Source organism: Salminus brasiliensis, chromosome 1 (genome assembly GCF_030463535.1).
Source record: "Salminus brasiliensis chromosome 1, fSalBra1.hap2, whole genome shotgun sequence".
NCBI lineage: Eukaryota > Metazoa > Chordata > Actinopteri > Characiformes > Bryconidae > Salminus > Salminus brasiliensis.
In genome coordinates this window covers 23,564,113-23,589,674 of record NC_132878.1, presented here as the reverse complement: position 1 = coordinate 23,589,674, position 25,562 = coordinate 23,564,113, and the positions used below count along the sequence as shown (strand labels likewise).

General features: G+C 39.9%; 1 protein-coding gene across 1 annotated transcript; it reads right to left on the bottom strand.

The window, feature by feature from the left end:
• Window positions 1-361: 361 nt before the first annotated feature.
• On the bottom strand, window positions 362-24,757 carry zswim7 (zinc finger, SWIM-type containing 7). The gene is made up of 6 exons (XM_072675059.1): window positions 24,724-24,757; window positions 23,553-23,636; window positions 21,575-21,596; window positions 20,124-20,226; window positions 4,472-4,576; window positions 362-584 (listed from the first exon to the last, which is right to left on the bottom strand). Exons 2-6 carry the CDS (start codon window positions 23,626-23,628, stop codon window positions 468-470), a joined length of 423 nt encoding a protein of 140 aa, XP_072531160.1. The 5' UTR covers window positions 23,629-23,636; window positions 24,724-24,757; the 3' UTR covers window positions 362-467.
• Window positions 24,758-25,562: the final 805 nt, after the last annotated feature.

Here is a 25,562-nt window from a genome sequence, read left to right as displayed (position 1 = left end):
GGGTTTTGACCCTTCAAATAAAAGGAAGCTACATATGGCTGTCATGCTCAATGAACAGATGTACATTCTCTGGCAATCGATTAAATGAGTTCACTCGCTCACTCTCAGACAACTACTCACATGGGATAAGCATGTTTTTTTTGGGGGGGGGGAGTGGGTGGGAAGAAAAGGGTTTATGGGTTTTCAGTGTAATGTCTGAAGCTTCTGAATGGAAAACAAACACTTAAAACATCCGTTTCATAAAAATAAAGGAGCATAAATAATGAAGTATATTTCCATTATGAACACTGGAAAGTCAAGTTTGATGCCCAGACTGATGTGTTTGGAAGTGAAAAGATAAAGAGGTTTTCTTTGCGACTGCTGCTGAAACCGATGCGGAACAAAAACACTGCCAAACACACGGCACCTACTGCACTGGGATCCAACATTGGTACGCATTTTGGGTGGTTACTTCCAGGATGGTGTTTTTATGGATCCGGCTGGGCTCTTCCTGAGAGGATGAGGGTCATCTGCTGATCTGAGACCTGCTCTTGCTGGCATAGGTCCATGGCCTGGCACAGGTAGGCTGCCAAAATGTGCTTACACTGGGGGTTAAAAAGAAAGACATGTCCGTTAGATAGCCAAGCAGAGCACATCAGGAAACATCTTGCCAGAAATCCAATCTTACAGAAATTCTACAGAACTGAGAAAGGGAGAAGAATTAAAAGAGACATGAAAGATCTCAGTTGATGTCAGTTGGAGTGTGAGTTAAAGCCTCATCAGAAGTGTATGTGCAAAACAAGACCAAATTAGTTTACATTAACACAGGCTTTTATTTTCCCCCCACATATTTTATACATGAAACACCTGTCCATTTTCAGGTTTATGGTTATGGGAGTCATCAAAAACCCATTGTCTCGATGTGTGTTTACCAGGCCAAAAATAGTCATGAATCTAAGAGGAAGAAAAAGACAGATGAGAGCCCCATCAGGTTAGATAAGGCTAAGAGAGATATGAAGGCAAAATCAATGTAAAGCAAATTGATTGTAAAGGAAATGAGTAACAAGAAAACAGTTGAGAGTGAGAAGTGAATGCGTGTAGGAGGCTCTTAGATGGAGAGATATGTAAATGACTTAATGTGTTTAATGTGTTAAAGAGTAACTGGTTTATGTGAGTAATTTATTCAAGCTTTGTACCAAAAGTAGAGTTCATGGAAACATAGCCAGTCAACTGAACAGTTCCTCTTTGCTATTCAGGCATTTATTAGTATTTATTTACTCAACCAAGGCTTTTTATTTTTTTATGTTTTGACTGGCTGGGCAACACACACAAGCATCTCATGTTAAGCTAAATGGATATATCTACATCAATATATAAAATGCGTAATGACATTTATAGATTGTTGCAGCTGCAGAATAAAAACTTGTATCTGCAAATTGGCAACTTTACAGGCAAAGAAAAAACCCTTAACTCCAATGGAAGTCAATGTAAAAATATCCAAGCCATTTTGGAGCATTTCTATTGGTCCATTTATCATGATAATTTGATGTTCCCACACTGATTAAACAACAAAACAAAACCAATTATGTCAAAAAACACAAAAATGCAGATATACAGTAAAGATATAGTCATAGAAATGTAACAAAAATGTAAAGTATGTCTAAATCATGATCAATTTATACACAGCAAACTGCGCAAGGGGTCATTCTGCTGTCAATCAGAATCAAATGAAATGAATTTGTTGAAAACAAATTAAAAAAAAGGGGAGAAGTAAGAGAGCACTAGTTTACCATTCAGTGTGTTTATGTCTCACATATTAAACATGGACATTATAGTGCTAGTTAACTTAATAATTAAAAAACAAAAAATATAAATAAAATAGTAAGCATAAGACCTTCCTAAACCCATTACTACTCAAGCTAATTATTCTTTCCATATTCATAGTAGCATGGAAATCACAGATTTATCATTCATTTCTGCTTCCTTTCTTACATCTTCAATTTAAAATGGAAAGTATGGGTTTCATTTTCACCTCTGATAAGCTTTAAATCATTGATCTCTGGCGCTCAGTGGTTAAATCTGAGAACCTCTGTATAATCGTAGACCTACTGCTGTTTCTTTATTCCTTACTGCGTATCCATTTCTCATTTCTTCATTCTTTATTTTTGTTGCTTTTGTTTTGTTATCTGTTCTGCTCTCCGGTGTCGCCCAGGGGTGGATGGGTTCCCCTTTTGAGTCATGGTTCCTCTTAAGGTTTCTTCCTCTCGCTTTGATGGAGTTTTTTCCTGCCACTGTCAGCTCTGGCTTGCTCACTTGGGGATAGGACCTGGTTTGTGTCAACGGCCATTAATAAACGATATACAAATAAGCATGATGACGGTAAATCAAACAAACAAAAAAAAATCAAATACTCTTCCCTATTGGCTACCCACACAGGAGGCTCACTTGTGCGGCAGTACTACCAGGACAACTGTCGGATGTGTGTGCACATGTGTCTGTTACAGCTGCAGAGACCACAGAAGCCTGCTTCCCACACATGCAGGCTGGTGCATAAACTCTGACAACACAGGCACCAGACGTGGCGGAGGTCTGATGAGAATTTCAGACCCAGCTCTTTCTGTTTTTAAACTCTGTTTGTTTTCTCTTCAGGTCAGAGGGTCATGAAGGAGAAGAGCGAGTTCAATCCCATTCAAAGTGACTGCTAAAGCATCCAATGAAGCCCAGTTTTAGCAAACAGGCCTCCCTACAGTTCAAAACCAGATGCCAATATAGAAGGGAGAACTCCAACGTCCACCACACAGCATATTCTTGCGAGTCTGATTCTACCACTGGGGATGTGAATATTAGGAGGCCATAATGTTAAAAACTCTCTTTTGGGCTTGCCACTGGACGCTTTCTCAGACAGGCGGCCTAATTTTAGCCGCTGACTCTCCGGGGGCTTGCAGCAGGCTGATTGAAATGTTATTCTGTGGTGAAAGACATGGAAAGCTCCCCTTGAATCCAGGCCACGCGATCAAAGGACAGTTTGCCAGAGCAGAGTAGAAAAGAAACAAGAGACTCCAAATGTTATCCATGCAAACTTGGTCTTGCACCATGGGACTTCAGAGCAGGCAATTGTGGGAAGGCTGGGAGAACAGAGGACATCACCATCAAATCTCATCCTTTTGTGAAGAAGGTCTGAGGGTCTGCTCATGAACCCTGACCCAAGACCTTTGTGTGTGGTAGGGTGAGATATAAATCTGTTGTCCCAAAAAATCAAATGGTGTTGAAAGGTCACTCAAATCATCTTAGTAAATAAGGGACTATATACTGCTTGTTTTATATTTTAATAAACTGCAATGAACACGCACTTTGGGGAGGAGGAGGGTATGTTAGTCTAGCAGCTAGCAGACCCCAGTATCTCACATTTGTTACAGCAATACAGGCTAAAATGGCAACCTTGAACGAAAGATCCAACAGTGTTAAACTAACAAAAAGAAGAAAAACTCCATCCAAGCCTGACCTTTAACATTATGATAACATAAGAACATGGATTTTTGCTATCCAAAATCCATCATATTAAAATAACAAAAACAAGCAAACTGTATCCAAAGCTAACCTTTAGTGGGTGAATAACATGTTAACATGTAAACAGTTTTGATGGATTGCAAAAGTATGAAGAATAATGGTAAACTAACAGAAATCTGAGAATTCAGAGAATCTCTGAATTTATTTAGTCTTGATTCTACTTTTATTTAAGAATGATCTGCTTACTGATCAGTTTTCAGTTTGCTGAGCAAGCCTTGTTATTTATCTTTTACTTTTTCTCAGTTCTCGGGCATGTTTAGTGAGTCAGTCTTGTCTGTGTTTCGTGAGTTTCTCCACTCTCTGACACACCGCACACAGAAATGCGCCGGTCGGTTTGTGACAGCTACCTCATTTGTTTGCAGTTGCTGTGGATACCAGTATGTGCACCCTGATCAAATGTATGCATGGGCCAGCTTTGACTGACTAGCTAGTTAACTAGCGATCTCCTTCAATGCTACAGATGGCTGCCGTTGGAGGTCCAGAGTGGGTTTTAAAAAAGAAAAAAAAGAAAAAAGATCAGTAGTCAAATTAACCTTTTGGAGAGAAACAAGGGGATGTTAAGAATGTGTGAGAAATGGCAACTGTTGCTCAAATAAGTGTGACTCCGATACGTCATTCAGAACAACTGGCTGGCTTACTTTCTGCAGGACTAAATCCTCTACAACCAGATGACATCACAGTGGGATAATAGTGCCTACTAGTATTGGGATATTTCCATTTGGTGTACACATCATGTTTTAATAGCACTGGTTTGTACACTTACTTGGGGTATACATGTTTTAACAGTCAGGCTTCTCATTTAGGTAGATCAAAATGACTGGAATTTTACACGTGGATTTTTTTTAAATGTGCTGATGTGAGTCCTCAAAAGCAGTATCAGTGAATTCTGAAAGAAAAAAAAAAAAAGACATGGAAGTGAACTTACCACCAGACTTTCATTCCTCCTGAGCACAGAGAACGAGAAGGCAGGACAGGGGCAGTAATGACAGGATGTATAGCAAGTATAGAGACGGCCTGATCCTCCCAATACCTGTAAAATTTTGGAATGGAACAGCAAGGTGGGGAAAGAGAGAGACAGATAGAACGAGAGAGAGAATTACTCTCTCTAAAAACACCAACAGTACATAGTCCTACACAAAACCCCCACATACCAGCAATATGTGGGATTCTGAGGTTGGTTGTGTGTGTGTGCGCCCTTCGAGACTTCAGCACAGTGCATTTACACAGTGTAGTTGGGGAATTACAGCAGCTGACCAAACACATCCAGTACACTCATAGTGTGACTATCTGCCCGTCACCGCGAAGAGATTTCCTCTCGCATACAGCTCCACTGTGGAGTTCAGAGTAAAATCTCACTCTCAAGCAAGCTTGTTGTGGGTTATGACACTGTAAGACACGGTGCTAGCTATAAACATGGATAAAACTACAGTGAGAAAAAAAAACATACAATACCAGTCACCTTGAACCGTGTCACACAGTGTAGGAAAGCACATAAGCATGTCTGAGAGAACACAATCACATTAAACTTACCAAGTCTCTAGCGTCTCCCATGAGGGTCATGTGTAAAATGAAGCTCATACGTCCTTTTAATGATGGCATGGAATAACTGCATTACCATCAGTGTGAAGCAAGGGGTAGAATGGCAGTGGACAAGCCTATAGTGCTTTTTCACTCATCAACTCACCATGATGAATTGTCCTGAGAGGACTTCGTGATCTGAACCGCAGCACAGACGGTTTAGCATTCAGATCATGACTTAATGACAAAGTGCCAAAAAAAGATTTCCTTTCATGGCGGTGGCGACAAACTCATAACTAAAGCAAATCTTCTCCATGATTTTCATCAGATACAAAACCTAACGAAGGTCCAGTGCAGAGCATGACTCATGAGCACATTAACTGGACATATTAATCAGAGACCATCAGCAGAACGAATGCTGCTCCGACACCAACACACACTCCATTATCCCTCCCCAAACACTGACAAATTCACTAGCCATACTAAATTACCTTCCTCCTCTGCCCCGCAAAATAAAAAAAGCCCCACTTTGTCAAAACGTGACACTGCATTGCAGGTGATTCACAGGCCGAGTAATTACAACACTGGAGCCAAAAGAGGTGAAGGTCAGAGTACCGAGGAGGATAGACAGGGCAGGGACAACATGTGGGCCAATCGCATGGTAAGTGCTAAGCTGAGAGTCAACTGGAGGTCATGCCATGGTCAGTGGTAAAAAAAAAGTCTATGAAAAGGCCTTATCGGCACTATTTAGAGGTACACTACTCTAAAATTAGAGCAGGAGTGTCCAATTACGCTTCTGGAAGGCCAGAGTCCAGCACAATTTGGTTCTTACCCTGCTCTACAACACCTACTAAACCTGGTAGTTAACTGGTCATGGTGCAGATATGCATTTTAAGGATGACATTTTGTGTATACTATACTGAGTCTTGTTTAAAGCTTCCAGTGGTCCCCAAGTTATTCTGCATTTCGCTCTAAAGCCCTTTGGGATTTTGTCAAATGTAATTGAGCTGGGAAAGCACCAAACTCATCAGCATTAATAATAATACGAACACATAAAAACAATGAGTTTAAGTTAATATCTAGTGCATTAAATCCAATTAACTAGGAAGAATTACACAATTAAACATGATATAAACGTGAACAGAAGTTAGTAGAGGCCAGCTAGCACAGTCTTGTCATCAGGTCGTTGGGGGCTGTTTAAAACCAATCAACAGCCGAGTGGCATGTTTGAGGCCAGAATCTCTTATTGCCTGAAATCACCTTTAATATTTCACCACACTCAACACTGAAGAGAGCCATCACCAAACCTCATTCAGCTTTGCCCACAAAAAGAAAAGTGAGAGTTTAGCAAGCAGAGGTGGGTGTCACACTTCCTCTGCCTTAATCTATCTCTGTAGCAGGTCTTATTTTAGAGTTCAGTGTCTTGGTCTTAATCATCACAAACAAACCCTGGTTGTCTGAGTGCAAGCGGTCATATGGTCACCACACTTTCATTCCATACTGACCACAATCATATCAGAGCATTTTTAGTCCCCCACTCATTCTGTGCCTCACATGTTGGTCCTGGTCCAGCAGCTGGGAGGGGATTCCACCAGTGCCACGAAATTCAGTCGTATATCACTACGACAAAAACATGTGTTCCAGGCCCAAACGGGGACTTGGCTTCAGTCTTTACCGCGGAGCAAAAAACTCTCTGCACTCCAGGGACCTTTTAAAAAAGCTCCAAGAAAGTTTGGAGACGATCTTGGAGAAGGCGATAAATAATCCATCATCAGACGGTGCAAATGGCCCCGATGGCCCTCGCGGGAGCAGCTGAATCGAATGTCGGTTTGTGGGAAGTCGGCGGACTCCAAGAGTGGGGTGATGACCAGCCCCTAAGACAGTTTGCTTTTTGGGTTTGTTTAAAGTTTTATCAAAAATAAAAGGACAGGACATTTTATGAGGTCTCTTTATAAAGCTGATTGCCGAATTAAACATCTTGGTTTTACTACATTCACATTCCATTCTGGTACAACAATGTGGAAAAGACCAATTCCAAAAAATATTACAGCCAATTCCCTTTAGCACTCCCTTTTCCTGTGAACTGGACACTTAGGTCTATAAGCATGAGTAAAGCATATGAAGCAATTCTAATGGAATTATTCAAACCAACAGCAGTCATTACGGAATCCTTTTAATCTTAGACATGGGACGTGATTGGTGAATTTCTGGGAAAACAAAAATGATAACCCTGTATAAAGACGCTGACACTTTATACTTAGAGTAGGATAAAGGATAAAGCATGCCCTACTGCCCCTCTACAGATACTAGAATTCAATCCCATCAGTTATTTTAAGATCTTTTTTCATACTCGTGTAACACTCATTGAACACTTTATTGAAAAGACCTGTACTAATCTACTCATTCATACAATTCATCTAATCACTAAACTAATCAGCCAATGTAGGAAATCATGCAGATGGGGGCCAGCAGCTACTGTTACCAATCACATCAACAATCATGATTTTGAGCATGGCATGATTGTTAAATCAATGTCACATCATTGTTGCTGACCTCGTGCATCCACTCAAGGTCACAATTTACACCTATTTTAATACCTACTCCAGCATGATAATGCACCATGTCACAAAGCAAAAGTTGCTGCCAACAGGTTTCAAAAACATGATAACCAGATCAGTGTTCTACAGTGGCCTTCACAGTCACCGGATCTAAATCCAATAGAACACTTTGGAACGTCGCAGACTGTAAGATTCATAGGATAAAAAGTGTTCCTGTAAAATCTGAGCAATTGAGAAAGGCTATCATGTCAACACAAATCAGAATCTCAAAGGGATGTTTCCAACATGTTTTGGAGTCCATGGCCTAATGTGTTCAGTGCAAAAGGACTAAAACCAAAGACCATTTTAGGCCCTGCAGGCAGTCCACAAAAACGCCTACTCTAACAACTGTGCATGTTACCATAACTGGGTTTTCTAAAAAAAACCAAAAAAAAAACCAAGTGACACATGATGTGACTGCTAAGAAGCTGGTTAGAAGCCACATCTCACATGTGTGACATCTTCAAGGGTGGTCTCTGCCTCCACATTCAGCTGTAAATCACAAAGAACCAAGAGTGATCATCCATGAAGCTTTTCATCTTTCCACAGTAAACCAATTAGTCTACACTACATATCACAACCAGAAACAAGACCTGGTAAGAGCAGATTTTTAAAAATGACAGCCCAAAGACCTGACAACACTAATCACGAGAGCAAGTGGCTGGAAATTGCACTTGACAATATGCATGTGTAATGTGTACATTAAAGTTATTAAAGCAGAGGTCGTTTTGACAGCTTAAAGCACTTTAAATCACATTCCAATACTAAGTGCTAATACTGTGTTTACATGTTGGCTGGCGCTGAAAGCATCGTCCCTCCATGTCTCATAGTCATACGCAACTGATGGTGGCATTTGCTGTACTCCAACAGCTGTGTTTGCCATTCATATTTCCTGAAAGTGTTTTGAACACACATTAAATGTTCCTAATTGCAAGTGTTTGTTTATGTATAGGGTTTATTTGATGTAACTGGGAATGGTTGAACTTTAGCTTTAAGCATTCAGCACACATCTTTAACGAAAACAAATAAGTAAATAAGGCTGATATTCTATGTTTAAGCTGCCAAATATCAGGCAAAATGAAACCCCTGAAGAGGTGTTACGTTGAATGTGGTGGTGAGCTGCCACTAAGAGAAGTTTCACAATAGAACAAAGCTGGAATCCCTATAAGGTGAGTGCATACTCTTATTAATAACAACAAAAACAACAGCAATAATAACACCATAACTGTAAGCTTTACCTGCTTGAAAGATGTGTTCAAGGTCACTAAGTTTACTGAAAAGTAGACTGGTAAAGAATACTGGAACTCTTCACAGACAGAAAAAGTGAATTCTTTGTGGTCACCCATTTTTTGCTTTCAGATCAAAAAATCAATAAATGTGTGTCATCATGTGAACAGACTCATTAGTCCTTTAGCAACAGATGGAGAGCTGATGGTAAAGCTGAAATGTCACTGATGAGAGTATGAACCATCAATGTATTTCTTCAAAACCACATGATAAGTACGTGAGAGGTCAGTCAGCAGTGGCCTACCACAAAAGCGGTATTTCCTTTTCCTGTGGACTGTACATGCTGCTCAATACGGCAGGCGCAGCACATGAATTTGTCATAGCAAAAGCATGACAAGTAAGAAGCCAATTTGCTACAGAGCAATGTATTACTATCTGTTAGTATCAACAACGGTGGGGACAATTACGACCCACTTGGTCATCAACAGTAGTCACACTTCCCTATTAGTTAAAAAAATCCATAGCAACACGGTGAACTCTCATTTCTCTCCAAATTCTCACCTATCTCCAGTCTCCAGTGCCCATCTCTGCAGCATCTCACCTCATTAGAGCAGTGAAAAGATCAGCTTCGGACCCCAAAGCAGCCAGTGTGACAAACACCAGGCATTATCTCCAAGCAGCCAAAGGCCAGCTAATTCATTAGTGTCAGAGGAGGGCTGTGGTAACAGACCTAAATGATGTGCTGCTGCCGGTAAGAGGGGCGCACCCATGGGAACTCTACATGCCGAGGAAGGCCTTTAAAGCATTAGCCTAAATGAGCAACTGCCTGTGGCCTGTTTACTCCCTGCTTGTTCTCACGTCCACAACCAAATCACTTTACTAACTTTTCATTTCTGGTTCAGACAAAACTCTATTTGCCTGCGCTGAGCCGGTTCGATATAGAGGAAAGGCTCGTGGGATTTACTATATTGAGTGAAGGAATTACAACAAAAACAAACAAACCAAACAAAAATGTCATCCCTGTTTATGAGGTACACCCAAGGCATTGTAAAAAGCTGACAGCTTGTCCTAACAGGTGGCATGAACTAGTGTCAATGTCAAAATCCCAACTCTTCTATTACCTGCCATTACTAGCTAAGAACTGTAAAAATAAATAAATAAATGTTGTAATCATTTTTTGTGATTATCCTGCGTCTATCTGATAATTTTGCAGTCCTCTCTGGGTCCTCTCAGTGTCGCACGATGTGCGGTTCGCAAGCTGAAGAGATTGCAGCCAGTCATCTGAGTAAGCTTTTAGCCCAGGTACCGCTTTCTTCCTTCTCTGGTCAGCCTAGCATTAGCTTTAACCTGACTCCTTCACCAGCTTCCTCCAGTTGGCCCTTGTGTCTTTTTCAGTCTTCCGTGCCCTGCAACATGCCACCATCTGGCTTAAACATGCAAATACACCCATCACTGCTTCCTCCATAGTGTCCCCTCGTTCTTTTGCAAGTGGACTGAGCGTCAAGACTGTTGTGTAATAGTTTGGGGTTTTCATTTTGGTCGGTTTTAAAGCAGTTTTGGTTATGCTGGATTTGTCTTAATGAAGATACACAAGAGTTTGTGGTTTACAGTATGTCACTTCCATGTACTGTACTCTCATTATTTAACTATGCCAAGGTAGATACCGTTTTCCATTCTAGGGCGCCTTTAAAAGCCAGAGCATACCAACCGGATAAACACAAACAAATGTATGATTGTATGTTGGGATAATCCAGAATTTTCTTACCTCACACTAGGACATCTGTTCAAAAGACATTCATTGGGTTTGTTTGTCCAGTCAGTGTACTCTTGTGCACCTTAGTCTGTAGCTAATGTCTGACATGTTGTTTATTTACATGAAATTTCCAGTGAAGAAACGTGAAAGGTTTGCGACTCAATTTGCTAGTACATTTGAATTACATTTGAATGATGTTAGGACAGCATGTAAGTCGAACAGGGCAGTCTAAGCCATCGGACAAACAAGCTAAACAAAACCTTTGTTACCAGAGAACATGGTAAAGCAAACACACCTTAAAAAGCAGTCTACTCATCTTTCTTACTCAGCACCACTAGAGAGGTGCACTAATCACAGCGAAGGACCAGTACACACAACTCTCAAACCACTGCCTCCTTTTGGCCAAAATGAAGGTTTTGTTTTTCGCTAGAATTACATTACTAGTATTAGAGAGGATACGCATTCTGAGGAATGTGTGTGTGAGATCTTCATTTGGTCAAAGACCATTTTCCAAGCTCTCTACTTCACAGCAAAGACAGGTTCAAATTTCTTCAAGGCAAGCTGAGAAGAAATTATTTGTGCTCCAACAGAAGTTAATAGAGAAATGCATGTAGGTGCTTGTTGCTACACAGAGCGCAAAAAGGTAAGGCAAAGTTGTTCGAGGTCAAGAGAGAGGACAAGTTCATCCGTAGGTCAACATTCTTAACAAAAATGAAGAATCACTTCTGGGACCCATAAAAAAATATAATAATAACCCTTCATGAAATGATGAAGTAAATTGTGTAAAAAGGTTCAAAAACAATGACAACAAAAATTCCTGTGTGTTCAGGATGTAAAAAGTCCAATCAGATGTTTTAAGCCTGAGCGTCACAACTTCCTTAAACTTAAGTACCATGAGAATAACTAGAAAACATATCATTTCTTTTAATTAATAAAAGACCCACACTGTTAAACAAACTGACATGACATGCCTACCGTAGCTGCACCAATACAGTCTATACTAAATTCTATTTGTGAATGCAATATGCACTTACCAACTCATTCATTACAGCATACATAACACATTTTTATTTCCCACAACAACCACAGGGAGTGAAGAGCATCTTCATGATATGTCTCAGCCTAATTAACAGCCACCACACTTAACCTTCACACAGAAGCCATATAAATCATCTACCTTCCTTATTCATCCTAAGGTCAGTGGCAAATAAAGGGTCCGGGTAGGGGTCAATGCAAACGGAATGAGATTCTGATCTGGGAACAGCTGGACGGTGGCCCAGGGGCAGGTTGTTATTAGGCTCACTGATCCTCATACAGGATGACAAGTGAAATGAGATATTAATGAAATCTATTCCCCTCAGACTCAAAGCCATGAGGGAGGAGGGCCGGGCGCTGGATGAGAGGAAATGTGCTATCTGACTCCCTAGAAATATTCTATCACTCTAATTAAATAAATAAAGACCAGAAAACTTTTATTGGGTGCAGCGCAGATTGCATACACACTGTATCTGCCAGTAAACACATAGCACACACTGCAGACAAACAGTTCTTGTCAAAGGCTGGTACACCTGAACACCACAGACACATTTCTTCATGATTAATAAATGCTTCATATTTGCATAAACTTATATTTCATTATATGAAAGTCCTGCTTTTATATAGGCAGAGAGTCATAAAGCATAACTGCATGGACAATTTCTACATTTAACCCTTTAGGGCCTTTTTTTAAATTCCTCACACACTCATCTACAAAAACCACATTAGTCACATTTAGGGTTTGGCAACAGAAAAAAGTCAGTCACTATAAATTCTAAATATATGATGGGATTGCAATATCAGACCAGATTAGACATAATGTTTTAATGTATACCATACCTGTATTGAATTTATACCATATTAATCATGTTTAATCTATACTGTTATTTTAACACAAAAAACAGAATTTAAATATATATAATCAAACGGCTGGGAACAGGAGCACACTATTTTGTAACCACTCGGTCATGGTATGTCCATGACCGAGTGGTTACAAAATAGTGTGCTCCTGTTTTAAAATATTACTACAACTGGGAAAAAAAAAAAAAAAAAAGAATACAGTAAGCCTGTATCTGCCTTTACCAAAACTGGTGATATACTGCCCGGCCTTAGTCTGACTATAGATAATTTCATAATAAATTCTAGATAATTCATAATAGCTACTGAATAATATGTCTGAATATTAATAACAGACTTACTGATGATCTAGGGTCCATTAATGGCTTAAACACGTCATAGCAAAACTGAATGAAATAGCCTTTCAAAGTAAGAGCATTTCTGTCTACAGTCCAGCTGGACAAACATGGGCAGACATGTCAGGTGATTTCCTGCTGAAACCTGCTAAAACCTGCATGCCTTGTGTTTGAAGCAGTAATCAAAGTAAAGGGTGTGTATTTTGAGATTTAGATTATTTTAATGACTCTTTGATACTCCCTGTTTTGTTGTGCAATATGCTTTCACTGCAAAGTATTTGCGGAAAAATAAATAATGAGGAAAAATGAAAAATATGTTCCTAGTAAGCAAATAACTCAAACATTAATATACTGGTACTGTATCATGATCTGAAAAACTTAAAGTAGACCAAGAATTAGCTCAGTTTTACAAGCACAATTAGACGAGAATAGTCGTCATGCAAAATATACTGTAACTGCTTATATGGCATTACACAGATAAACAGACGGACACTTTATTGATTCCGAAGGAAATGTAGCAATTACAGTGTATCACAAAAGTGAGTACACCCTTCACATTTCTGCAGATATTTAAAATGTATCTTTTCATGGGACAACACAGAATGACACTTTGACACAATGAAAAGTATGTGTCAGTCAGTGTGCAGCTTATATAACAGTGTAAATTTATTCTTCCCTCAAAACAACTCAATATACAGCCATTAATGTCTAAACCACCTGCAACAAAAGTGAGTACACCCCTAAGAGACTACACCCCTAAATGTCCAAATTGAGCACTGCTTGTAATTTTTCCTCCAAAATGTCATGTAACTTGTTACTGTTACTAGGTCTCAGGTGTGCACAGGGAGCAGGTGTGTTCAATTTTGTAGTACAGCTCTCACACTCTCTCATACTGGTCACTGAAAGTTCCAACATGGCACCTCATGGCAAAAAACTCTCTGAGGATCTTAAAAGATAAATTGTTGTGCTACATGAAGATGACCAAGGCTACAAGAAGATTACCAACACCCTGAAACTGAGCTGCAGCACAGTGATCATTCAGTGTTTTAAAAGAGCAGGGTCCACTCAGAACAGACCTGATTTGCTGCAGAGATTGAAGAGTTGGGGGGTCAGCCTGTCAGTGCTCAGACCATACGCCACACACTACATCAAATTGGTCTGCATGGCTGTCACCCCAGAAGGAAGCCTCTTCTGAAGTCTGTACACAAGACAGCCCACAAACAGTTTGCTGAAGATATGTTAACAAAGGACATGGATTACTGGAACCATGTCTTATGGTCTGATGAGACCAAGATTAATTTGTTTGGTTCAGATGGTCTCAAGCATGTGTGGCAGCAATTAGGTGAGGAGTACAAAGATAAGTGTGTCATGCCTACAGTCAAGCATGGTGGTGGGAATGCCATGGTCTAGGGCTGTGCAGCAGGTGTTGAGGAGTTACATTTCATTAAGGGACACATGAACTCCAATATAGTACTGTGAAATACTGAAGCAGAGCATGATCCCCTCCCTCCGGAAACTGGGTCGCAGGGCATTGTTCCAGCATGATAATGACCCCAAACACACCTCTAAGACGGCCACTGCTTTATTGAAGAGGCTGAGGGTAAAGGTGATGGACTGGCCAAGCATGTCCCCAGACCTAAATCCAATAGAACATCTTTGGGGCATCCTCAAGGGGAAGGTGGAGGAGCGCAAAGTCTCGAATATCCTCCAGCTCCATGATGTCGTCATGGAGGAGTGGAAAAGCATTCCAGTGGCAACCTGTGAAGCTCTGGTAAACTCCATGTCCAGGAGAGTTAGGGCAGTTCTGGAAAATAATGGTGGCCACACAAATATTGACACTTCATGAACTTTCACTAAGGGGTGTACTTACTTTTGTTGGCTGTATATTGAGTTGTTTTGAGGGAAGAATAAATTTACACTGTTATATAAGCTGCACACTGACTGACACATACTTTTCATTGTGTCAAAGTGTCATTTTGTCAGTGTTGTCCCATGAGAAGATATACTTAAATATCTGCAGAAATGTGAGGGGTGTACTCACTTTTGTGATACACTGTACATTCATGCATCAAAACATTATGAGCAGCCACAGATAATGCAAACAACACTGAGCATCTCGTAACAACTCTGAAATATATACGTTAGATGCCAACTTAACATACCACAAAGGCAATGAAGGGTATCCCATCCCAAGATGGTTACAAGAGGAATGTCACAACACAATCTTTTCATCCCTCTGAAAATCTATGTGAGAAACATCTAACAAAGGCAGACATTTAGTTTACATTGTCCTGTCTAAAGAGACAATCTATACCTGTATCTATTGATAAGTACACATCTAAACACACACTGCAAAATAACACTTCAATGCATCCTCTCTTTCAAGATGCTAACATAATGAAGCACTTTGCATCTGCATTAAAGCACAGAAATGCGAACATATTAAACTCAGGAAGCCAAGTTCATTAACAACACCAACCCCCACACATTAAACAACACCCACAGAGTAACAAATTACTGGTAAACTGCAGACTCTTATTTAAACTATGGGATTTCAATATGGTCTTAAGCAAAGGGCCTGCAAGAAGGTCAATAAAAAACTCAGGATCAGAACCTCAATTTAGATTCACACTTCTGTTGCTGGTTGCACAGCCTGTATTAGTATATTATGAGTAGGAGTTGGAGATGTTGTTTTATTTGCCAACCCCCTCTTTTACATTCCATACACTCCAGATTTTAAGAGATAGCTCAACACACAGCATCAAGCCTATAGAATAAACCATATGCCAATTATCATCACAGTATTGACCTTTACCTAATACAACAAAAAGCCATCTCCTGTTGGCTTTTAAGCATTTACACATATGACAATACAACTCAACAAAAGAGCACTCTAGCAAATCACAATGTATTCTCCAACCATTTGGATGAATCACTGGCACTCAAGTGGGCCTCTATAATGCACCTTTTGTGTGTGTCTTTTTATTTTTGACCTATCTTGACAGTGTTTTCTAAAAAACAACCATTATGTGTCACATACTTCAAATATGCCACAATGTAACTTTTTGCTTATTTGTGCAAATGCAGACGCCTCATTCATTGTATCACAGAAATCGGTACTATGGCATTATACCAAATAAAGAACACAATTTATTCAACTACATGGCACATGGGAGAATCCCTTAGGATCTAAAATTATATAAAAGTATGTTTTCATGCTTTCATTAGCCTCCACAAACTGCAGACCTAATGTCCAGTTATAACTCTTAACTAGCCTGCACAAGTAATTGTATGTTTATCCTTATCACAAAGTGAGTTTCCACAATCAACACATTAAGAGCTCTGATGGAACTATTTAAATTACAAATATGTGTAGTGGGACTGTGTTCTCTGGAATGATGATGCTTCTTCCAAAGTTTTTGGGATGAGTTGGGGAGTTTGGGATGAGGTGAGGTTACTAATGTTCTTGTCGCTGAATGCAATCATATTTTTACAGCAATGCTCCAACATTTAGTAGACACTTTTTTTATTTCAGAAGATCATCATTCATGAACTCATTAGTTGCATCAGGTGTGCTTGAGATAAAACACATTCAATACCTGGACAGATTAAGGGTCTTGTTGACTGTGTTTGACTGTATGGTTAAAAATAAGTCAAGAGTCCATAAGTTACATAGTCAAGATCATTTCTTTCACAAACAAGTAAATTGGTACAGAAAGAGAGCAAAGACACTGAATGCTCCTAGAGAAACAGAAGTAAGATCTGTTTCTCATAGTTCACAAGTTCAAAGTTAAAGCAACATTGGCTACACTACCTGTACATGACAGAAAGAAGAAGCTATCACTGGATGCCACCAGATTCCTGAGGAGTCAGGTGGTCAAAAAACCCTCAGGTTATTGCGAAAGACCTGCAGCAAGATTTGGTGGCAGCAGACATTAAGGGTTCAGTTTGCACAATAAGGTGCATACTAAACGCTAAGGGTCTCCACGTTCATCGCCTCTACTGACCCAAAAGCATAGCACAAGTCAAGCTCAAATCTGCTTAAACCACATAAACAAGCCACAGAGATTTGGTGATTTTTCTTTTTTGAAGCAATGAAACAAAGCTGGAATGCAACAAATTTACTTAAGCTTATGGATCAGTGGTATGTCTGGAGGAGGAAGAATGAAGCATACACTGAACAGAACATCCCATCTAGAGTGAAGCATGATGGCAGCTCGGTGATGCTTGCAGTGTGTGGAGGGCAAGATGGATTCAATAAGGTGTCAGTAAGTCCTAGTAGAAAATGTCATGCCGTTCATGAGGAAGCTGAAGCTGAAGGAGCAGCTGAAAGTTTGTACATTTTGCTAATAAACATAATTACCTAATTACTAACAGTGAAACAGTGTTAATACGTTTTAAAACAGGAGTTTGAAACACATGAATTTATAACTGGACGGCTGACAGCTTTCATTGAAACCACTGACAATATCTAAAAATATACATCCGGGTACATCTTACCACAATAAAGTTTGCAAAGAGGGGGAGGGCTCTTACCCTGCTACTACTATTAGCATAAGAACACAAGGCACTCTGGTATTTCTGCCATTTCTGTCTGCAAAATGTATTGCATCTAGAGACTAATTTATTGCATAAAATTGAATTTGTGCTACCCTTAATGTTTACATGCCTAAAAAATGGCAATGGATGAAACCACTTTATTTTTAAGGGTAGACTGATCCACTGCACAGGGACCCCAAAGACATGTTGAGCCTAGACCAAGAGTTATTAATCTAAAGACTTCAGAGACATATTTGGGGGGAATAAGGGTAGAGCCAGTGATGTAGGATCAAGAGCTGACATGTTTAAAACCAAACATGAGCACCTTAAACTGGAAATGGATCCAGTGAAGAGATCAGGGTGTACTACTGTCTCTATCACAAATAGCATGGATACGGCATGTCAATTGCAACAGCAGCTGCACTGTTTATTAAATAGAGTCAGGGTAAACATGACACCTAAGGAGAATTGCAGTAATCTATATGAGATTACAACCTTTCCAAGAACTGCTCATGTGCCATAAAAGATCAAACAAACAAACATCTAGCGTAGTCTCCATCTTAAATATCATGGAGCAGAATTCCACTTTTTACTGCTGTTTGACTTGCGAGGAACAGCCAGTTTTCACACTCAGCTGACATGCTGTCTCAAGACTTCTGTTATACAACATGTCTCCAGACCCCTCCGAAAAGAGGGGATTAACTAAGAGAAATTGCACTATGAGAAATCAGGGTTATTAATCATGAAAACATCTGGTCACCAACAAGACATCCAAAGTTAACCAAGCCAACAAAAAGAAAAGCCAGGAATGCCTCTCGTTTTGACAGACGAGCGTCAGTTTACGATCAGATGAAACAAAGGCAGAGAGGATCTGAGTCACAGGATTTCATACAATATTCCTTCCATTAATGTTTATTTTCTTTTTGTTTCTTTTCTTTCCCCCCCTAAAAGGTCTCTGAGTGGGCGTTTAGTGGAAATTTTCAGGCTCACCACACAGTGCCAAGCACAGAAGAAATTGGGGAGAGGAAAAAAAAACAAAAAAAAAACAGAGGGTTTCCACACACCCCTGAGGTCTCTCAGAGAGCCACTGGTGCCCACTCACAGCGCACCCTGTTGGGCTAGACTTACTGGAATGTGAGCATCACCGGGTGGAAAACTACAACAGCCTCTGGCTGAAGCAGAGGAAGAAGAGATAGCATCTGCTCAGCTCTGCTCATGTAGAAGAACCAGGACTGGACTTACCAAAACAGCTAGGGTGGTCTATAACCACTAGAGGCCTGTGAGTCACTCGGTATGTGAACTCATCAACACCACTAGAGACAAGAGTATTAAATAATAATAATGGGAATTAAGGTTTTACAGGAAATGCTGGGCTTCACTACTTGTAGGTTCAAAGTACAATAGTCTCTGGATCTGCAAAAGTACAGACACTCTGATATATTTACTGTACTGAGTATTCTCTGATTTTGTCAGTCGCCCTGTGACGAGATGTCTACACTGCCACAAGTAAGCATTTCTGTTTATTATCAGTCCAACAGGAAACTGGTTTGCTGGGGAAAAGGTTTGTGATGTGCAAGACACCTTGGCTTAAAGTTACTCATGACTGTTTCTTGAAGCAGTTAGCAGCAAATGAGACAACATATCTTGCGTTTTCCCCAGTGCCATATTACTTTGTATCATGTTGATCTGTATTTGTTGTAACGATTCCCAGTAGGCTCTAGGCTGACTGTGACCCTGACCCTGACCAGGAAGAAGCAGAAAAGAAGATGGATGAAGATGGATGAATGGATGTCACACAAAAATAACATTTTGTGGCTGGTTGTTTTGCAAGCAAGTACATGGTTTCTGGTCACATCAAGCAACAAAAGCCAATAGACTCTCTGACAACGCTCACATGCATACAGTGTGCCTTACGAGACAAGTACAAGGAGAAGGGAAATATAGTGAACATAATTCAAATGTGGTTGGTGCAGCGTAGTGGCCAACAATACCACATTTCCTGTAGCAGGCTGTGGATCAATTATCTGGCCAATCTCACCACACTACACCAAAACAATCCTTGTGCAAGAATCCCAACACTGCATTAATCTACCTGTGGAACATGATTCAAGTTGATGCAAATTGCTCTGGATAAGAGCATCAGTCAAATGCAATAATATGTTAGTGCGAATAAACTGTTTAAATCATAGTTTATAAATGTTTTAATGTTAAAACGCACATGAAGAACATTACAATTATTCCAAAATATAAGAATAGAATTACACACCAGCAGCACTGCTGTGTTTCATCCACTTCTACCACTACTAACATGTGACCACCATTCCAGTGTAACTGCTGTGCTGAAAATGACCCACCACACCATAATAATACCTGCCGAGAGGGGTCCTGACCACTGAAGAACACGATTAAAGGAGGCTAACAAAGAATGCAGAAAAACAGATGGACTACAGTCTGTAATTACAGAGGAGCTATAAAGCGCTCCTATATGGTCTGTGGAGCTGATCTAATGAGGGAAAATGAGTTCATGCCACCTCAAGGGTGGTCATAATATTCTGATATGATCGTGTAGAAGCTCTATTTAAGGTTTTTTTTATTTCAGACTTAGGAGAACACATTTTTTATGATTTAAATAGGTTACTGGTGTTACAACAACAGTACAAGGTACTACTTTTATTAAGTACTACTATTCAGTAATGTTTCTCATTTCCATCGTACCTGAAATGCTACTCGGCCACTGGGGGAGGACACACAAGTTACAGAGCGTCGGTCCACCAGATCTAAGGCCTGCAGGGTACACGAGCCAAACACAAATCGCAATCTGAAAAAGAGAGAGATATTAAAAGTGTAAAGGTGAGTTCCAATATTAAACTCTGTTTGCTCCATATTTGAACAGAGAAACTAGATCATATATATGGAGAAAGTCAAGCCACAAACACACAGGAACAAAGAGCATGAAAGTCCCGTTATTTCTTAGGCTTCTTTTTGTGGTTAACAGACAATGGTGGTTAGTAGACATCAGTGGCTGAAAGAAACCTGCTATAAGTGGAAAAACCCTCCAACTCAGTTCATCCAACCAGTGTGAGGAAACATCTTGCGTACCACCAGGACGCAGTAATGTCGCCATAGAAACCTGACATGAGAAAGTGGCACTCTCCAACCACAATCACTTCCCCAATAAAGCACCTCACCGGCTTCTCAGTGACACTAAAATGCCATTTAGAGAGCCACGTGATGCCCGCTAACAGTAATTACCGTGGCCTAATGTTTCCCCTGGGGATTGCTGCATGACTGCTATTGCGGCTTTACGAGTGCATTTAAAAGTCATGTTTTATTCAGACGATGACATCTGAAACAAATAAGCAGCCCAGGAGGAGCAGCAGCCTTGACCCCAAGTGGCATGGAGGTATCTAAACAGACAAGTCTAAAGGACTTAAATGGGCTTTCAAAAGCAAGATGAAGGGTCCTTGCAAAAGATGACGTTCAGTGGGGTCAGGTCAGCCTATATGAACTTTTTGAACTTGGGCTGTCTGCATTTTAACATAATTACATGACTAATTAACATCAGAATCAGGGAAGTAGACCAAAATCCTGCTGTTGCTGTCATGGTTCACTCTTCACTAGGAAAAGAAAAAAACCCTCTGAACTTTCAATGGCAATTTTAATGGTATATTGTATTACATGTCATTTTGGAGGATTTCTATTGGATTATTTGTATAAATTTTGACACAGTGTAGAAGACAACTGCCAGATTCACATTATGCCAAGAGGTCAAAAAATAGCAGCAAAAATGGAGGTACACTGTTTGTGCAAATGTTCATGGACATCCCTTCAAATAAATGCATTTAGCTACTTTAAGTCGCACCCATTGCTGACACAGATGTGCAAATGCACACACAGCTTGTCTAGTCCCTGTATTATTGTCTAGTCCCTGTAAGTATTGCAGATAGATAGAACAGTGTTCTCTCGAATGATGGTGATACATCTAATAGTTTGATAGGGATGAGTTGGGGAGTTAGGATTGGTGGTGATCATCAAACATCCTGGCTTCACGAAATGTTCTTGTAGCTGAATGCAATCAAATCCTAACAGCAATGCTTCAAAAGGCTTTCCCTGGACAGTAGAGACAGTTACTCCAACAAAAGACCTTTATGCACAAATATACTCACGCTATTAGCAGGTCATCAGGTACTAAAGGAAGAAAAGAGAAAAAGCAACTATTAGCACATCTATAGCAGTCAGGTATGATTTTGTTTGAAATAAACTTTTTAGACCATATGAATACACCACTGTGTGAACATTTCATGGTGAATAAACTGACAGAAATGATCCAAAATGACCTTCTTAATCTTATTCTACATACATTCAAGTGATAGGCAAACATAGAAGCTGTTGTTACAATATCTGCAATATGTAGGTTTGATTTAGTCTCCTTTATCAAACAAGGATTTAATGAATACACTGTCCAACGTATGTAATCCCCCCTTTTAATTATCCAATTTTGCCATTTTGCTTACAGGTGTTCCACTGCACACACAAAGCTTGTATTAGCTTTATAAACTACAAGAGATGCAATGGGATGCTCTGGAGTTACCCCATGTGAGCCTGAAATCTCCATGCCCCATTCCAAATGCTGCTTTCTCTGGAGTGAGGAGGTCCATCCATTACTTTTGGAATGAGTTAAAGTTGCAGAGCTTATTAGCCAACATCAGATCCTCACGATAATGTTTCAAAAGCTAGTGTAAAGGCTTCCAAGGACAGTGTAGGCTGCTGCTGCAGTAAAAGGAGGGACAAACTAAAGCACTCAAATGGCTCTATAGATCTGTAACGTGTATTTTTACCAAGTTCCACTGTAAGGAACTGCAGTTCATGGCCAATTCTTTCACAATAGTAAAGATTATTAAACATGAATGGAAACAATAACCACATATGATTGAAGAAAAGGTTAATCCATTGTTTGTCTCCCCAGTTTAGCTGAGCCAATTAACCCACTTACACTCACTAGGACTCTTTTTCAAACTGCCGCCAATTAAGCATCACTAGACAGCCAACAAGCTTTGAGAAAAAGGCTGGATACCCAGCTCTGGTGGCCACAATGGAAGTGATTATGGAAGAGAGCGCCATCTACCCACCCAGAGAGAGCAAGGCCAGTTGTGTTCTCTCAGGCTCCGCCTGCAGATGGCGAAGCAGCACGGCCCAGGATTTGTAATCACAATCCTCTGGCCATAGTATCAGGGTCTTATTCTGCTGAGCCACTCGTAGCCTATATCATTATAATGTTTACAATTTTTTTACTTTAAGCTACCATATTAATTTAAAGCTACAAACTTCTTTATGTGTCCATTGTTTCAATCTTTTTGACCCTCAGATAGGGTCAATTACTGATATAACCCAGTAATTCTGTAAAGTGTTCTGCATTTGAATTAAATGATAACAGGTCTTCTGCTATGGCTGCTTGTGGTTGTCTGAGTGCAATCAGCTCTATAGCATCTAGAAAGATACCCAGGTGGTCTAAATTAGACTAATCGTGAGTAGTGGGTTACACCACTGCCCTCCATGTCGCAGACATGGTTCATTACAGTCTCAGGAAAGCACACCAGTACTCTATACCAATGATAGTCCTTTGGTAAGACTCCCAACACTACCTCCGTCACTTATATCGGAAAAATGATTAAAGTCTAACTTGCTTTGCACAGGACACATCTAACAAATGCCATACGTTTGTTAAATGAGGGTTATTAAAAGCAGATTTTTCATTTTAGTTTTCCCCTTATTGTAAATGTACTCGATCAAGTCAAGACATGTTTGGTGTCTGAGGAACATTATGCAAATTGTGTTCAGCTGAGAAGTAATCTTAAACGGTCCTGATTCTGTAGTTTCTCACACTGTTATCTATGAACATAAACTGATAAGATGATTGCTTATACAGTTTTAGCTAAGTCATGCACTTTTGCCTTTATACATACCAACATCAACCTTCTAGTTAGAGGATAAAAATATAATATGTCCATAAATGGCGGTGAAGTGATAGAGGAGGCATCACATATTGAAGGTAAGCACTCATTTTAGGAAATTACAACTTTGTTTATTTGCCATTTCAAATGCTTTTACAACAAGATAAAACATTTCTAACCTACTGCTACTTACTTTGGGATTTCTCAGAGTACGTCCTTCGGACATCCTTTAACAGCTGTTCAGCAACTGCAGTCAAGGACACAGCCATTGCAGATCCTTCAGAGACATAAATAATACGCTTTCATTATAGAATCTACCGATCTTCTATCATTGTATGTTAATCCAAGACGTACTAGTGAGATACAACTGTTTTTCTCAGTTTGTATACTGAATGGTAACTTTATGGATAGATGGAAAAAAAAAACATTCTTAACTTTACCATAATCTAATTCTGAGAGGTCTTTTTTTATGTATATCATTTTAAAGCACACTTATGTGAGAATCTGTATTTCTTGCTCCTGGTCTCTCCCTATAGTCAGCAAGTGTAAATCACACTTTGAGCCACTAATAAAGAACACACATAAGTGCATTACAAGCTGTGACATTTACATTTACATTTAGGCATTTAGCAGACACTCTTATTCAGAGTGACTTACAAAAGTGCTTTACTATTTTCCCAAGAAAAACTTGAATAGACTAAAAAGATACCTCTAAGTTTAGACTCTACTAAACACAAGTCAATAAGGTGAACACTCTGCTATTCGCCCGAGTATTCTCTGAATATTTTCAGTCTGCGTTTGAAGACAGTGAGCAACTCTGCCGTTCGGACACCCAGGGGAAGCTCGTTCCACCACTTCGGTGTGGACCAGCTTTTGACCATTGCCATCAGGTACGGAGGGGCTGGTCCGTTCTTGGCTTTGTAGGTAGGATAGGATTGGCTTTTAGGCCCTTATCCACCATCATATTGCAATTTTGCAAACAAAGAAAAAAAAGTTTGCTAGAAAGTTGAAAAATAATAACGCTTATTTAAATAGATTCGTAAGGAAAGGAACAGCAGCAGTAATAACATACAGTGGTTCTCCACTTTCCTTTTTTCTACTTCATACATGTTGACATGTAGTCTCTAATTCTGTGTGTAACTTCATTGGGTTGTGTTGTGTAGTGCTGCTTCATCGATGCTCACACCTCTCACTTGTGCTTACTTTAGAGCTTCAGCACCAACATGACCTTAAAACGACTAGAGTCCAACTAGACTCACTTCCTACAGATGCTGAATGAAGTTCCCCTGCAGCTCTTCACACTGAGTTCCTCCCACACGAGTCAGGGTAACATTAGCGACGGATGCTCCGTCTGTTTTCTTTACCTGAGGAGAAACCGCTGCACGCAGCTGCTTCTTGTTAATCCGTTTGAAACTACACCTGTAACCCACAGCACACACCGTCCCTCGCGCGTCCTTTCCAACACTGCACTGCGTTCCTTTCGGTTTTCCCGCGCCAACACACCACCAACGCGCCACCGTCACTAGGAAACGGAAACGAGGAATTATGGACTTTGTAGTTCTTGTTGACACTGTGGTTTTTCACCGACGCTGGGTTACGCTCCCTTAGAAAAACCCATACAGGTATATTTTACACTGTTTAAGAAAGAAAACAACGACGCTTTTTTACTCAATAAACCTTGGATTAGATGTAGCCAAACATTTTATACACAAACTATAAAAAAATAAATTAAATAAATAAAAAAGAAATAAAAATTCAAATATTCAAATTCTGAATGATATAAAACTTTACAGTGAATGTATTTATTATTTTAATAGTAGAATAACTGTTAAACGCAGGTACTACAGTCTCCCAGCATGGTAACTAATTATAGTATGGTATAGTTAATGGCAAATTATAGTATATTTTGTAATGGCACGCGTGTATATTATTTACATAGCAGTTCTATGGTTCTTTTTCAATAAAAAGTGAGAGAAGAGAAGCAAAACAAAAACGCAGTTTAACCTGTATGGCTTAAATGGGGAGTTTAATGTTCGGAGTTGCCGCAATCCGCGAAAGGTTTTAATTGATGGATTAAATGTAAGTCAGTGCAGCAGGCGACTGCCTCCATCTGGTGGAGCAATCTGTAAACACAGCAGCTAGGAAGTGCAGAAACTACAGGAGGGAGAACTACAGAACTGTGGGTTTATTTAGTCACGTTTTA

Excerpts from the sequence above, each read along its gene's own strand:
- zswim7 (XM_072675059.1), bottom strand. The coding sequence starts at position 23,628 with ATGGCTGTGTCCTTGACTGCAGTTGCTGAACAGCTGTTAAAGGATGTC. Across the intron at positions 4,577-20,123 it reads GTGGCCGAGTAGCATTTCAG|GTATTGGGAGGATCAGGCCG; the intron begins GTACGATGGAAA and ends AAAATTTTACAG. Across the intron at positions 585-4,471 it reads GGAGGAATGAAAGTCTGGTG|TGTAAGCACATTTTGGCAGC; the intron begins GTAAGTTCACTT and ends TTTAACCCCCAG.